Below are 13281 nucleotides of genomic sequence, written 5' to 3'. Positions count from 1 at the left end.
TTAGATTAGTTAGAATTGGGACAATCTTGTAACAATTATGTTACTCGATTAGATTTGGGTTTAATTCAAATCTAAATTAGTTACTTAATTCTTGTGAGATCAATACTTGGATTCACCTACAATGAATATTAACACTGGAGTTGGATTCCTAGTACAAATTTTTACTTGATTCTTTCGTCCAAAAATTGCATTTTCACTTACTGAAAAGATGTAATTATACCTAGTATTGTTACTTGATTTCGACCATTATTGTATGTATTCAATTTATGCTTGTGCTAATCAAAATTAAGCTAAACCCTAAATCATCAGAAAGGCAATACTCTTTTACACATCATTACTATTAGCTATCAACGAACTTGCGCGTTATGGGATTCAACTTAACAATAGACAAAGTAAATAAGCAACACGTAAAACTTAAGTTACTCTTCTTAATCAGGTTTTTAACATGAAACTCCAAGTCCTAATATTGTAGTAGACTCAATTAAGTTCAAAAAAACAATTCCCCAAAATTATTCATAATTAACCTTGAAAATTTAGCTGAAAGTATGAAGGGAAAGATGTTAATCATCAATATCAGTGATGAAAATTAAACATGAGAAGCACTACTCCTGAATGAACCAAGGGCTTTCACTGCCCCAGCTCTCAATATAAACTGGTGGTAGAATGCTGCAATGGCTGCACCAATAAAGGGACCAACCCAGAAAATCCACTGGAAAACATATAATGCAAGTATTAGAAAAATTGCAAACTAGAAAATTCAATTTTTACAATGAAAATATTTTCCATGAGAAGTCATTGTTCGATTGACCGAACATAGGTCATCAAGAGACTTTTCGAGACAAGTTTTTATCGTTAAAAATCAAATTTCTATGTATAGTGTATATTTAAATGGATATAATTAAATATAATTAGGAATATAGATACTAACAAGATCATCCCAAGCCTTGTCTTGGTTGTAGATTACTGCAGCTCCAAGGCTCCTTGCCGGGTTAATGCCAGTTCCAGTGATTGGAATAGTGGCCAAATGAATCATGAAAACTGCAAATCCAATTGGAAGAGGTGCCAATACCTAGCATTTCAACCCATGTTTAAAAGCTTGAGTAATGCAAACGTCAAAGAGTCTTCTTGAGTCTAACGTTATGAAAAATAAAAAAATACAAATTCAAAACTCAAATTTTGGTTGTAATAATGTGTTTTGTTTCATACGTTAAAATTTCTAGACTCAAAATTCGTAGGGTACTCAAACCTATGTACAACAAATAGTTGATGGCATGATTAGTCTGAGTAGTATGGATCATGCTACATGTACAAACTCACTACTCACAATAGGTGTGGAGATTATAAGTCGACATTTTTTAAATTCATGTGGAGTCCGCTAATTTTGTGAGAGTGAGTACACCATTTTATCAACAAGATTTTGTACAAATATTTTTATCTATGTAGTATTATAGAAGAAAAATAAGTTAAATTTTGTTTATTTTTTCTAGTGTTGTATTCTACACGATATCTCCATGAGCGTGGAATTTCCTGTTACTAATAATTTCTACATAATTCTCTTATGATATTGCTATTGTGATGTGTTGGGAAAATGTTGTGATTGGCAATCTGTGACCAAAAGGACTAATTTGTCGAGTTTGTAAACTCAAGGACCAATTTGTCAATGTCTAAAAGTTCAAGGACTTGTGTTACAATTTTGCAATAATTAATGTATAGGTCTAGGGTAAAGTTGGATGCTTTGAAGATGAAAACGGCGCAAAGTTGGTGCTAGAGTTTCACCCTGACCTCGCTCGAGCCTAAATAACAGAATCTGCGTCGCTGGAGTTTCGCCACCACTTCGCTCGATCGAGAGTGCGTCGCTAGAGTTTTGCCGGCACTTCGCTCGAGCGACAGTTTTGGTAATTTCCTTCCTCGCGAATTTTAAACGCTCCATACTACCAAAAACGACCTACTATATGAACAAAAATTTCGCTTTTCATTAAGAACCTTTGGCATAACACATAGCACAATATTTTCCTCTCTATCAAAAGATCAATTGCAAAACTCTTCACCATATGATTCATTGAAGAAAAAAACACATCAAACACCTTTTCAAACAAAACACCTATTAAAAATCCTCACTACTTCCAGAAGATCAGTTGATTGAAGATCTGGGAAGGAGGTTGATTGAAGAACTGGAGTTCTTGTTGATTCACGGGAAGCAGAAGAAATACAAGGCTGGGATTTTGGCACAGATCTGTAGAATCCAGGAGAGCTTTGGTTGATACAGTAAGGAGGTCAAAGTGTTGTTAGATACAGTCATGTCTGGCGTACTGTAAGCTGGAGTCTTCTATAGTGAATTCCTACTTGTTTGTGCCCGGAGTTTTTACCCAGTTGGGTTTTCTCCGTCAACAATTTTTGTGTTATTTATTGCTTTCTGTCAATTTCAATTCAACCGGCAATTCAACATAGGTAGTTAAATCATGTGAATGACTCTGGACAACGTTTAATTTATGTGACTTGTTGCATAACTTAATTAAATTGTTAAATTCCGCATAGACACCTATTCACCCCCCCTCTAGGTGTTGGTTGGGTCGAACTATAGCCTTTTCAAGTGGTATCAGAGCCAAATCTCGAGTCCTAGCCCATAGTTGTCTAGATGAGTCAATCACTTTCTGTACCTCCGTACTTTGACGAAAGTAATTATGCTTACTGGAAGGTTAGAATGTGTGCGTTTCTTAAGTCCTTAGATGAGCATGTTTGGTTGAGTGTGCAAAATGGCTGGAAACCTCCCTCCACTATCGTATCAGGAATTGTTAGCCTTACTGATATATCACTGTGGACTAAGGATGAGATAGCTGAGTGTAATTGGAATAGCAAGGGACTTCATGTCTTGTTTATGGCCGTGTCTCCCGAAGAGTTTAGGAGAGTGTCAATGTGCAAAACTGCTAAAGAGGTGTGGGATATTCTTGAAACTACACGTGAGGGAACTAAAACGGTAAAGAACTCGAAATTACAAATGCTAGCTTCTAGGTTTGAAGAAGTGAGGATGAAAGATGACGAAACCTTTGATGAATTTTATGCAAAATTGAATGATATTGTTAATTCTAGTTTCAATTTAGGCGAGAAAATTTTCGAGTCTAAAATTGTTAGAAAAGTACTTAGGTCCTTACCCGAGAGATTTAGGCCTAAAGTTACTGCCATTGAGGAAAGTAAGGATCTAGATGAAGTTAAAATTGAAGAACTTGTAGGATCCTTGCAAACTTATAAACTCACTATCACACAACCTAAGAAAGGAAAGTCCATTGCTTTAAGATCCATCAAAGAGGATGAATCTTCCGATACTGAGTCTTTGAGGGACGATGAAATTGCTTACTTTGTGAAGAAATTTCAAAAGGCTCTCAAGAATAGGAGAAAGCCTCAGGATAGAAAAAGTGGAGTCCCTAGCAGATTCTCAAAAGAAAAAATTGAAAGGTTTAACAATAAAAGTTCTAGTGATAAACCACATTTGGTTAGGTACCATGAATGTCAAGGTATAGGTCACTATAGGAATGAGTGCCCTAGTTATAAGAAGAACCAAAGAAAACGGCAGGGTAAGGCCTCAGTTATTTCACTTACTGATAACGAGTCTGAGACTAGTGATAGGCAGGAGTCATCTAGTAGTGAAGATGAAGGGAACTATATGGCATTTGTGTCGACTATTAAGAGTGAATCTGATAAGGAGAGTGACAAGGTTGAGGAAGAACTTCACAACAATAATTCTAGTAATGAGGATGAGGATGACATAGACATACATGAGGCCTATCAACTCTTGTTCAAGGAGAGTCTTAAAATCAAAAAGATCAATAAAGCCATACTCAAAAAGATTGATGAACTTGAAAGAGAAAAAGAGAGACATGCTAGTAATCTCCAGAATTCACTTAAGAGTGTCAGTGAGTTAAAATGTGTCAATGAGATGTTGGAAGACAAGGTTAAGACATTAACTAGTGAATTGGAGAAATCTAATGCTCATCTTCAGACTTTCATAAGTGGAACTAAGAAATTGGATGACATTTTGGGAATGAATAAGCCTACGGGAGATAGGAAAGGTCTAGGATATGTTGAGGGTAATACACATGGTGCTGGACCATCTAAAACTGTATTCATTTCTGCCTCTAGGAAGTCTAACGCTGTCAACAGTCCAAATAAGGGTAAGAATGTTTCGAGGGAACAAAGCCATCAATCATGTAGAAATTTTATGCCCAAACACCCATAGACACGTACCTTTGAGCCTAGGTTCATTCCCACCTATCACCACTGTGGAGCTCTAGGACACACTAAGCCTAGATGTTATAAGTTAGGTAATGAGCGTAGAAATCAGAATATTCCAAGTCAGGTCAGTTTTTTGACTAATCAGGTTAGTCATTTGACTGAGATGCTTACTAGGCTGACTAGGAGTACCACGTCATCTAAGAAAGTTTGGGTTAAAAATGAGGATCTAGGTGGACTTTCAGGTCAGGTAAATTGCTATGCTGCTCATGTTGCATTTAAAGCCCAAGATTTCAATATGTGGTACCTTGATAGTGCTTGTTCTAGGCATATGTGTGGTAACAAGGCTTTATTCAATACTCTTGATGAATGCAATGGGGGTATGGTTACCTTTGGAGATGGGGGCTCTGCACCTATTCTTGGCAAAGGTACTGTACAAATACATGGATTACCTGTGATCTCAAATGTGTTTTATATGGAAGGTTTAAAGTCGAACTTGTTAAGTATTAGTCAGATTTGTGATGCTAATTTTGAGGTTAGTTTTGTGGAAAAGAGATGTACCGTGTATGATTCATTTGGTGGGGTGGTCCTTGAAGGGGTTAGAACGTCTGATAACTGTTATAGAGTCCTACCTAATTCTAACTATGTGTGTAGGAGTGCAAAAATTGATGTGAGTGAACTTTGGCATAAAAGATTGGGTCATTTAAACTATGAGAGTCTAGTACAACTGGCTAAAAAGGAGTTGGTAGATGGTTTGCCTAAAATAGGTCCTAGTGAAAATGTTGTGTGTGGACCATGTCAACTGGGTAAACAAATTAAAGGACTCCATAAAAAGACTTTCAAAATTTTGACCAAAAGACTCCTGGAATTGATACACATGGATTTAATGGGACCATCTAGGACTGAGAGTCTAGGAGGTAAGCGGTATATTCTGGTTATGGTAGATGATTTCTCGAGATTCACATGGGTAAAATTGCTTAGGAAAAAATCTGATGCATGTGACCTTATAAAATCTTTGTGTAAACGGTTTAGTAATGAACTCAATCACACAAAGTGTCCAGAATGCGAAGTGATCATGGAAAAGAGTTTGAAAATTTCAATCTTGAGAGCTTATGCATGGATGAAGGGATACTACATGAGTTCTCTTCCCCTATCACTCCTCAACAAAATGGGGTGGTTGAAAGGAAGAATCGTGTTCTTCAAGACATGGCTAGAGCCATGCTTCATGACAAGGGGCTAGCCTTACATTTTTGGAGAGAAGCTATTAATACTTCATGCCACATAATCAATAGAGTCTACCTTAGACCCAAAACTGATCAGACTCCATATGAGATTCTAAAGGGTAAAAAGCCTACTGTCAAATACTTTCGTGTGTTTGGGAGTAAGTGCTACATTTTGCGTGGTAGAGAGAACTTGAGTAAGTTTGAATCTAAGAGTGACGAAGAAATCTTCTTAGGGCATTCTAGAAATAGTTACTGGTACTGTGATGGAGTCAGTCAATGTTGTGATAGATGATGGTGTGAGTGAGGGGGAGAATGTTGAAAATTATGATAGAAATGGTAATCTTATAAGGTCTAGTGATCCTACTGAACCGCTTATGCCTGAATCATCTCTTAAAATTCCTGAAACTCCTGAAAAGGAAACACATCCACAAGATCAAGACACAATCCCTAAGGAACCATCAACTAGGGTCAAGTCTAATCATCCTAAGGATAATATCATTGGGGATCTGGATGAAGGTATGAGGCTTCGTAAGAGAGTACTGAACAATCTAGCATATACTAGCTATGTTTCACAGGTAGAGCCTAAGAAAGTCGAAGAGGCCCTTAGTGATGAGTGTTGGGTGAATGCAATGCATGAGGAACGCAATCAATTTGCTAGAAACAATGTGTGGATCTTAGTACCCAGACCTGAGAATTGTAACGTTATTGGTACTAAGTAGATCTTTAAGAACAAGACAGATGATCAAGGTACTATAACTAGGAATAAGGCCAGATTAGTTGCTCAAGGTTATACTCAAGTTGAGGGAATTGATTTTGATGAGACTTTTGCCCCTGTTGCACGACTTGAGTCTATTCGGATTCTGCTTGCTGTTGCATATACCTTAGGGTTCAAGCTACATCAAATGGATGTTAAGAGTGCCTTCTTGAATGGACTTCTTCAAAAAGAAGTCTATGTGGAACAACCAAAAGGATTTGTTGATCCAAAGTTTCCCCATTATGTCTACAAACTCCACAAAGTACTCTATGGTCTGAAACAAGCTCCTAGAGCTTGGTATGAGAGACTTATGTCATATCTTGAGGAACATGGTTTCTCTCGAGGTGGTGCTGATAGGACCTTATTTATTAGACACATTGAAGAAACTATCACTATCGCTCAAATTTATGTCGATGACATCATTTTTGGTTCTCCTGTTGAGTCTCTAGCATATGAGTTTGCCGAGTGTTTGAAGTAAGAATTTGAGATTAGTATGGTTGGTGAGTTGAGTTATTTCCTTGGACTTCAGGTGAAACAGACTGAGGATGGCTTGTTTATTTAGTCTAAGTATGCAAAGGATCTAGTTAAGCCGTTTGGGTTAGATAGTAAGAAGCATACTAGGACACCTATGAGTACTAGCTTGAAGTTAGGTCGTGATCCTTCAGGTAAGAGTTTAAATCCTTCCCTATATCGAAGCATGATAGGTAGTCTTCTCTATCTCACAGCTACTAGACCTGACATTGCTTTTAGTGTTGGAGTGTGTGCTCGATTTCAAGCATATCCCAAAGAATCACACTTAAGCTCTGTTAGACGCATCATTAGATATGTGAGTGGTACTGTTGATCTAGGGATTTTCTATTCTAGAAATTCTAATCTTGATTTGGCTGGCTACTCCGACGCCGATTGGGCGGGGAATGTAGATGATAGAAAAAGTACTTCTGGGGGCTGTTTCTACATGGGTAGCAATCTAGTAGCCTGGTTAAGCAAGAAACAAAATTTCATATCCCTATCCACGGCAGAGGCCGAATACATAGCAACTGGAAGTTGCTGCACTCAACTTTTCTGGATAAAGCAGATGCTGAGTGATTATGGGATTAATCAAGGGACCATGACTGTTTTCTGTGATAATACCAGTGCTATAAATATTTCTAAGAATCCCATTCAACATTCTCGAATAAAATATATTGACATACAACATCATTTTATTCGGGAACTTGTTGAAACACATGTTGTCTCCTTAGATCATGTTTCTACTAACAACCAATTAGCCGATCTACTTACGAAACCACTAGATGGGATGAGGTTTGAGTCGCTTCGGACGGCTGTTGGTATTTGTTTGCCTATCTGATCATGAATTCATGCATATTCATGCATTTATCATATCTGCACTTATTCATTTCATATCTTGTATGTGATAAATGTGTGTGTGGTACATTTTGTTTGTTAGTTATTTTTTTTAGTTTTTATTTTGAGTATTAAGTTTGCATTTGAAATTTAAAATAAAAATAAATAAATAAATAAATAAAAATTTTTGTGTGCATCGTGTATGACGTTATGATGTTTGCATTCAGGATCAAACTCTATTTTTCATCATGTGTACGAGTCTGAGGTTCCATCGTAGTTCTCACGTTCTGTGGAGTTCTTGGTATACGGCTCGTCATGCATTTTCGCACAGCACACACTGTAGTCCTGTAGGTGGGTCTTGACTGCATGGGTGAGACTTGGGATGGTATTCTTCTGTGATTGGGGTTGTTTGTCCATTTGACTTGATCTGTGACGAGTGTAACCTAATCAATATTGTCTTTCCCCATTTTCTACATTATTTTTTGAACTTATTTCTGTCTTCGGGGCCTATTTGACTCGAACAATTAAGCCTTAGTGGTTTCTAACTTGGTGCCCTATGGTCGTCTGGCTTGGGAGTCACCGGCCCAAAGTTCGTTACAGGGGTCATTTTTGTCGCCTAATGAAGATAGGATTGCACCTAAGTTCTTGTGTTATTAAAAAAATAAAAAAAAATGACATACAGATTTGTCTACATGCTCTAAATGTCGGGTTTGTGATTTTGTGTATATTATTCGTATCGTCTACATATTTGGGTACGTGCTTCATCATCGATTTTTTAGTTTGTCTTTACAAAAACAAAAACAAAATAATACATACAACTGAAAATAAAAATAAAAGTTTTTGGACCTATTTTCGTTATTTTCCAAAATTGTGCTACTTTTCCTAAATTTCAAATGTTTGGTGCTATTTTTGACATTTCATTTTCGCTCGAGTCTCGCCTGGACTTCGCTCGAGCGATAAAAGCAGAAAGGATGTCGCTCGAGTTTCGCCCCGATCTCGCTCGAGCGACATATATATTTAAATGCGGCTATTTCAATTTTTCGCGTATTTCATCATTTTTTTCCTTCAATTCTTTTCTTCTTCCATCGAAATTATTCACTCCCGATTCATTTTTGGCCTCAGTTCGACATCTTTAACACAATCTTGGGTCTGAAACACTGACTTCTTGGCAAAATCTTTAGGTAATTCCCAACTTTCTTTGCTTTCAATTTTTTTTTGGTTTGTTTGATTTCTTTTCTTGATCATTGTGTTGGTTTGTATTATTTTGGCATTACATCTTGCTTGTACACATGTTTTGCATCAAGTATTGCTTTCCATTTCCCAAATTATAGTGCATTCCTATGGTTTTCTTCACATTTTTTCTAAGTTTTTGGTTCATGTTCATCAATGTAGTTCTTGCACCTCGTTGATTCGTTTGATGTGTGGTTTGTTTGATTGTGATTGGGTCTCGTATGTGCTTGGAATTTGGTGCCGAAGTCACGCACGCCACGTGTTCGATGAAAGTTCACTTTTATGCTTATTTGGTTTCTTTTGATTTTTTTTTATTTCCTTCTTTTCCTTCGTTTTTTTCCTACTTATTTGAGTGTCATTGCATGCCGTGTGTGTTTTCATTCATGTTTATGTGATTGGATCATATGTGTTTCCGTGTGTGCATCTTCTCATATCATGTTGCAGTGATGCGTGCATTTCACATTATGCTTATTCTTTTCATCTCCGCATGTGCCAGATGGCTCGTAAGTGCTCTCGTACCTCTGCACAGCCCGCTAGTGGATTGACATCTTATAGTAGATCCCGATTTATTTCTGCTACAGCTCAGAAGGTCTTCACATCTCAGTTCTCCTTACGCCCCGTTCTCATGGAGCGTGAGGTAATTCTATCTGACCTTCCTGTTGACGTCGCCACTATTTTTGTTTCCCGGGGTTGGGAGCCCCTTCTTGTTGGTCTTACACCACCGCCTCCACTCCTCGTTCAAGAGTTTTATGCTAATATTCATGATGTGGATGGGTCGTCGTTTAGGAGTTTTTTTAGAGGTCATTCTTTTCGAGTTACTCCGTCTGCAATAGCTCTTGCGTTAGGTATACCTCAGATTCCTCATCTGACGTATCCCTATCTTCTCCCTGCTTCTCTTTCGACCGATGCCCTTGTTCGGTCGACTCTTTTGAACACCCCGTCTACTGGGGGGCCTACGGCTATGGCCACGGGTTCATTACCCACTGATCGACAGGTTTTGTTGCGCATCGTGTGCACAAACCTGTGGCCTGTTGCCTATACTTCTTCTTTACCGATGGTACGGCTCGTTTTCTATATGCCCTACTTCATGGGGACTCTATCAACCTTCCTACTTTTGTATGCCAGCAGATTCTAGCTTCTTTTCGTACTCCTGGGGGTCGTTTAGGGTTACCTTATGCCTGTTTGATTTATCGGGTTGTCCTTTCTCTTGGTGCATCTTTCCCTGAGGGGTCTTCTACTCGTATAGGTCGCCCGATAGGACAGCAGACCATTCACCAGAGTTGATCCCATGTCCCGTCCTCTTCGGCTCAGGCTGAGCCCGTTGATTTTTTTATTTTTCGGAGCCCTTTGATCCTATTACTGATATTCTTACTAGGGGTTCCCGTGTCTTTCTTCCGCCTCGTTCGGATTTTCCTTCAACTGTTCCGCATCGAACTGCCTTTCCTTCGACATCTACTTCTGCTCCAGGGGTGGCTTCCTTGCCTGTTGACCCCATGGTGACGTTTATGGGTCAGAAGTCTACTTTAGTCGCGCAGCAGGCTCGTATGATAGTAGAGATCACGCAGTTACATGCTGCTTCGAAGTATCAGTCTGCTGAGCTTTCTTCATTTCGGAGTGCTCTATCAGTGTGTCAGCATCAGTTGCGTTGGATTCGTGATCGATTGGATGAGAGCTCGAGTGACGAGATTGGTGATGAGTCACTGAGTGCGGGTGGTGCTGCTTCTTAGTTTTAGTTTTAGTTTTTGATCCTTTGTCATTTGTGACAAATAGGAGGAGTAGATAGTTTAATCTTAATTTAACTGTGATATATTGGATTAACTGTGATATAACTGTGGTTTGATATCTATTTAATGACTAGATTAAGTTTTGATGTTTTAGCGATATTGATGTATGTTTTTGGTGTTTTTTGACTTACATTACTATTGCTTCTTAATCAGGTTAATTACATATGCACTATTCCTTGTTTTATCTACTGTTTCCATTTCACGTGCTTTTACACTTGGTATTGAGTTTCTGTATTTCAGGAAACAGGTTCGACAGGAGATAGTTGCTTTGGTTGAATGAATAGGTCGTTAGGAGTTACATTTTTTTTGTGTCCTTGATTGTCTTGTGTAATTTTGTCACAGAATGCCAAAGGGGGAGTTTGTTGGGAAAATGTTGTAATTGGCAATCTGTGACCAAAAGGACTAATTTGTCGAGTTTGTAAAGTCAAGGACCAATTTGTCAATGTCTAAAAGTTTAGGGACTTGTGTTACAATTTTGCAATAATTAATGTATAGGTCTAGGGTAAAGTTGGATGCTTTGAAGAGCCTAAATAACAGAACCTGCGTCGCTGGAGTTTCGCCACCACTTCGCTCAATCGAGAGTGCGTCGCTAGAGTTTCGTCGGCACTTCGCTGGAGCGACAGTGTCATCCGGCGTTTGGTAATTTTCCTTCCTCGTGAATTTTAAACGCTCCATACTACCAAAAACAACCTACTATATAAACAAAAATTTCGCTTTTCATTAAGAACCATTGGCAAAACACATAGCACAATATTTTCTTCTCTACAAAAGGATCAATTGCAAAACTCTTTACCATATGATTCATTGAAGAAAAAAACACATCAAACACCTTTTCAAACAAAACACTTATCAAAAATCCTCACTACTTCCAGAAGATCAGTTGATTGAAGATCCGGGAAGGAGGTTGATTGAAGAACTGGAGTTCTTGTTGATTCACGGGAAATAGAAGAAATACAAGGTTGGGATTTTGGCGCAGGTCTGCAGAATCCAGGAGAGCTTTGGTTGATACAGTAAGGAGGTCAGAATGTTGTTAGATACAGTCATGTCTGGCGTACTGTAAGTTGGAGTCTTCTATAGTGAATCCCTACTTGCTTGTATCCGGAGTTTTTACCCAGTTGGGTTTTCTCCGTCAACAATTTTTGTGTTATTTATTGCTTTCTGTCAATTTCAATTCAACCGGCAATTCAACATAGGTAGTTAAATCATGTGAATGAATTTGGACAACGTTTAATTTATGTGACTTGTTGCATAACTTAATTAAATTGTTAAATTCCGCATAGACACCTATTCACCCCCCCCCTCTAGGTGTTGGTTGGGTCGAACTATAGCCTTTTCATGATGTAATGATCAATGATTTAAATTAGGCAAACCAATATTTCTCTCTTGTAATTCTCCTTTGTGGACACTGTTTCATTGTATTTGTATGGAAGTAAATTTAGAAGTCTCCTTTTTGTAGATAAATTTCTTCAGGTCCCTTAGAACCAAAGAAAGTGCTAAGTTGTAACGCTTATTGCAATATTGTAAGCTCATATTCATCCCCATGAAGGAACATACTTACTTCGAGAGTTACAATAGACAGTCGATAACCAAAGAAACTTGATCCATTACTCACTTCATCTAAACATTTGAATTAGTACACATTCCTATGAATTGACAAACACTATCCACTACTCATTTCTATCTTATTTATAAATTAAACCGTTTATTAATTCTTCCCAAAGGAGGCTAAATTGTAGGATGCAGTGAAAATTTTCACAGTTTGTTATAGTGCATTTTGGCTAACAAGCAAAGATTGAGCGTGGTAGAAACTTACAGGGATATGAGAATCTCTGGCACTACGCTTTGGGTCAGCGGCGGAGAAAACAGTGTAAACGAGGATGAATGTTCCGATGATTTCGGTGTTGGGAATCTACTTATACATGCACAGCGAAAAATTAAATTATTTCGATTCCCATCCAATAGATCTCATTGTGTTTGGTTAGGAATTGTGATAAGATTGTACCTTTTTCAGATCTGCAATCCTTTTGCTTTTCTTTTCGTTCCACAACTTTGATTCGCCACCACAGCTGTCCAATTGTCCAGCCTCCAACGGTGATCCACACAGAGAATATGATTGCAGCCTCTAGGGTTTTCTCTTGTGCTAGCAAGAATAATGAAAACCTTAATGGACCTCTAACCCTAGTTATGTATTTATATAAACCCAAACAGGCTCGGCCCGGTCCGGTCCAATAATTAATTAATCCAATTAATTAAACCCGGTCCGTGAATTAATTAATCCAATTAATTAATTCGAAAATATAAATAACAAATCCAATTAATTAATTTATTCAACGATTGTTAAATTAACCAATTGGCAATTTGCAATCTTCCAATTCTCTTTTGTGTGTGACCCATTAGGTTCCCGACCACGATGCCTAACGACGTGAAATATTATTTTGATCTAATCAAAATTGATAAATTAAAACACCCTTTTAATTTATCGTCAATTCACATTCGCCGTCCCTGATTGACATCTAGCAATGTGTCAGGGCAATACATGTGACGGGAAATGTCATGTGGTATGACAAAACCAAATTCGTTCGTTTACCGTGAAACTATAATCCCTTCGTCAATATGATCCGATCAATTACGAGATATGGAATTGTGTCAATCTCGATCATCGATCATATCTTTCACTCCACTATTAAGTCAATATAAATCGAAAACTCCTTTTCGACTCATG

General features: G+C 37.9%; 1 protein-coding gene across 1 annotated transcript in view; it reads right to left on the bottom strand.

Annotated features, from left to right (window-relative positions):
• Nucleotides 1-444: 444 nt before the first annotated feature.
• The window catches only part of LOC111395846 (aquaporin PIP2-1-like), a 21447-nt gene continuing 8610 nt past the window's right edge, over nt 445-13281 (bottom strand). The window contains exons 3-5 of the mRNA XM_023022035.1: nt 12373-12468; nt 929-1069; nt 445-709 (exon numbers count right to left, since the gene is read on the bottom strand). Of these exons, the coding sequence (XP_022877803.1) occupies nt 587-709; nt 929-1069; nt 12373-12468 (360 nt within the window). The 3' untranslated portion in view covers nt 445-586. The remainder of the gene's footprint in view (nt 710-928; nt 1070-12372; nt 12469-13281) is intronic.

Source organism: Olea europaea, chromosome 6, assembly GCF_002742605.1.
Source record: "Olea europaea var. sylvestris chromosome 6, O_europaea_v1, whole genome shotgun sequence".
NCBI classification, from domain to species: Eukaryota; Viridiplantae; Streptophyta; class Magnoliopsida; order Lamiales; family Oleaceae; genus Olea; species Olea europaea.
The sequence above is the reverse complement of the archived record's forward strand: the minus strand, read 5'-3'. Positions and strand labels throughout refer to the sequence as shown.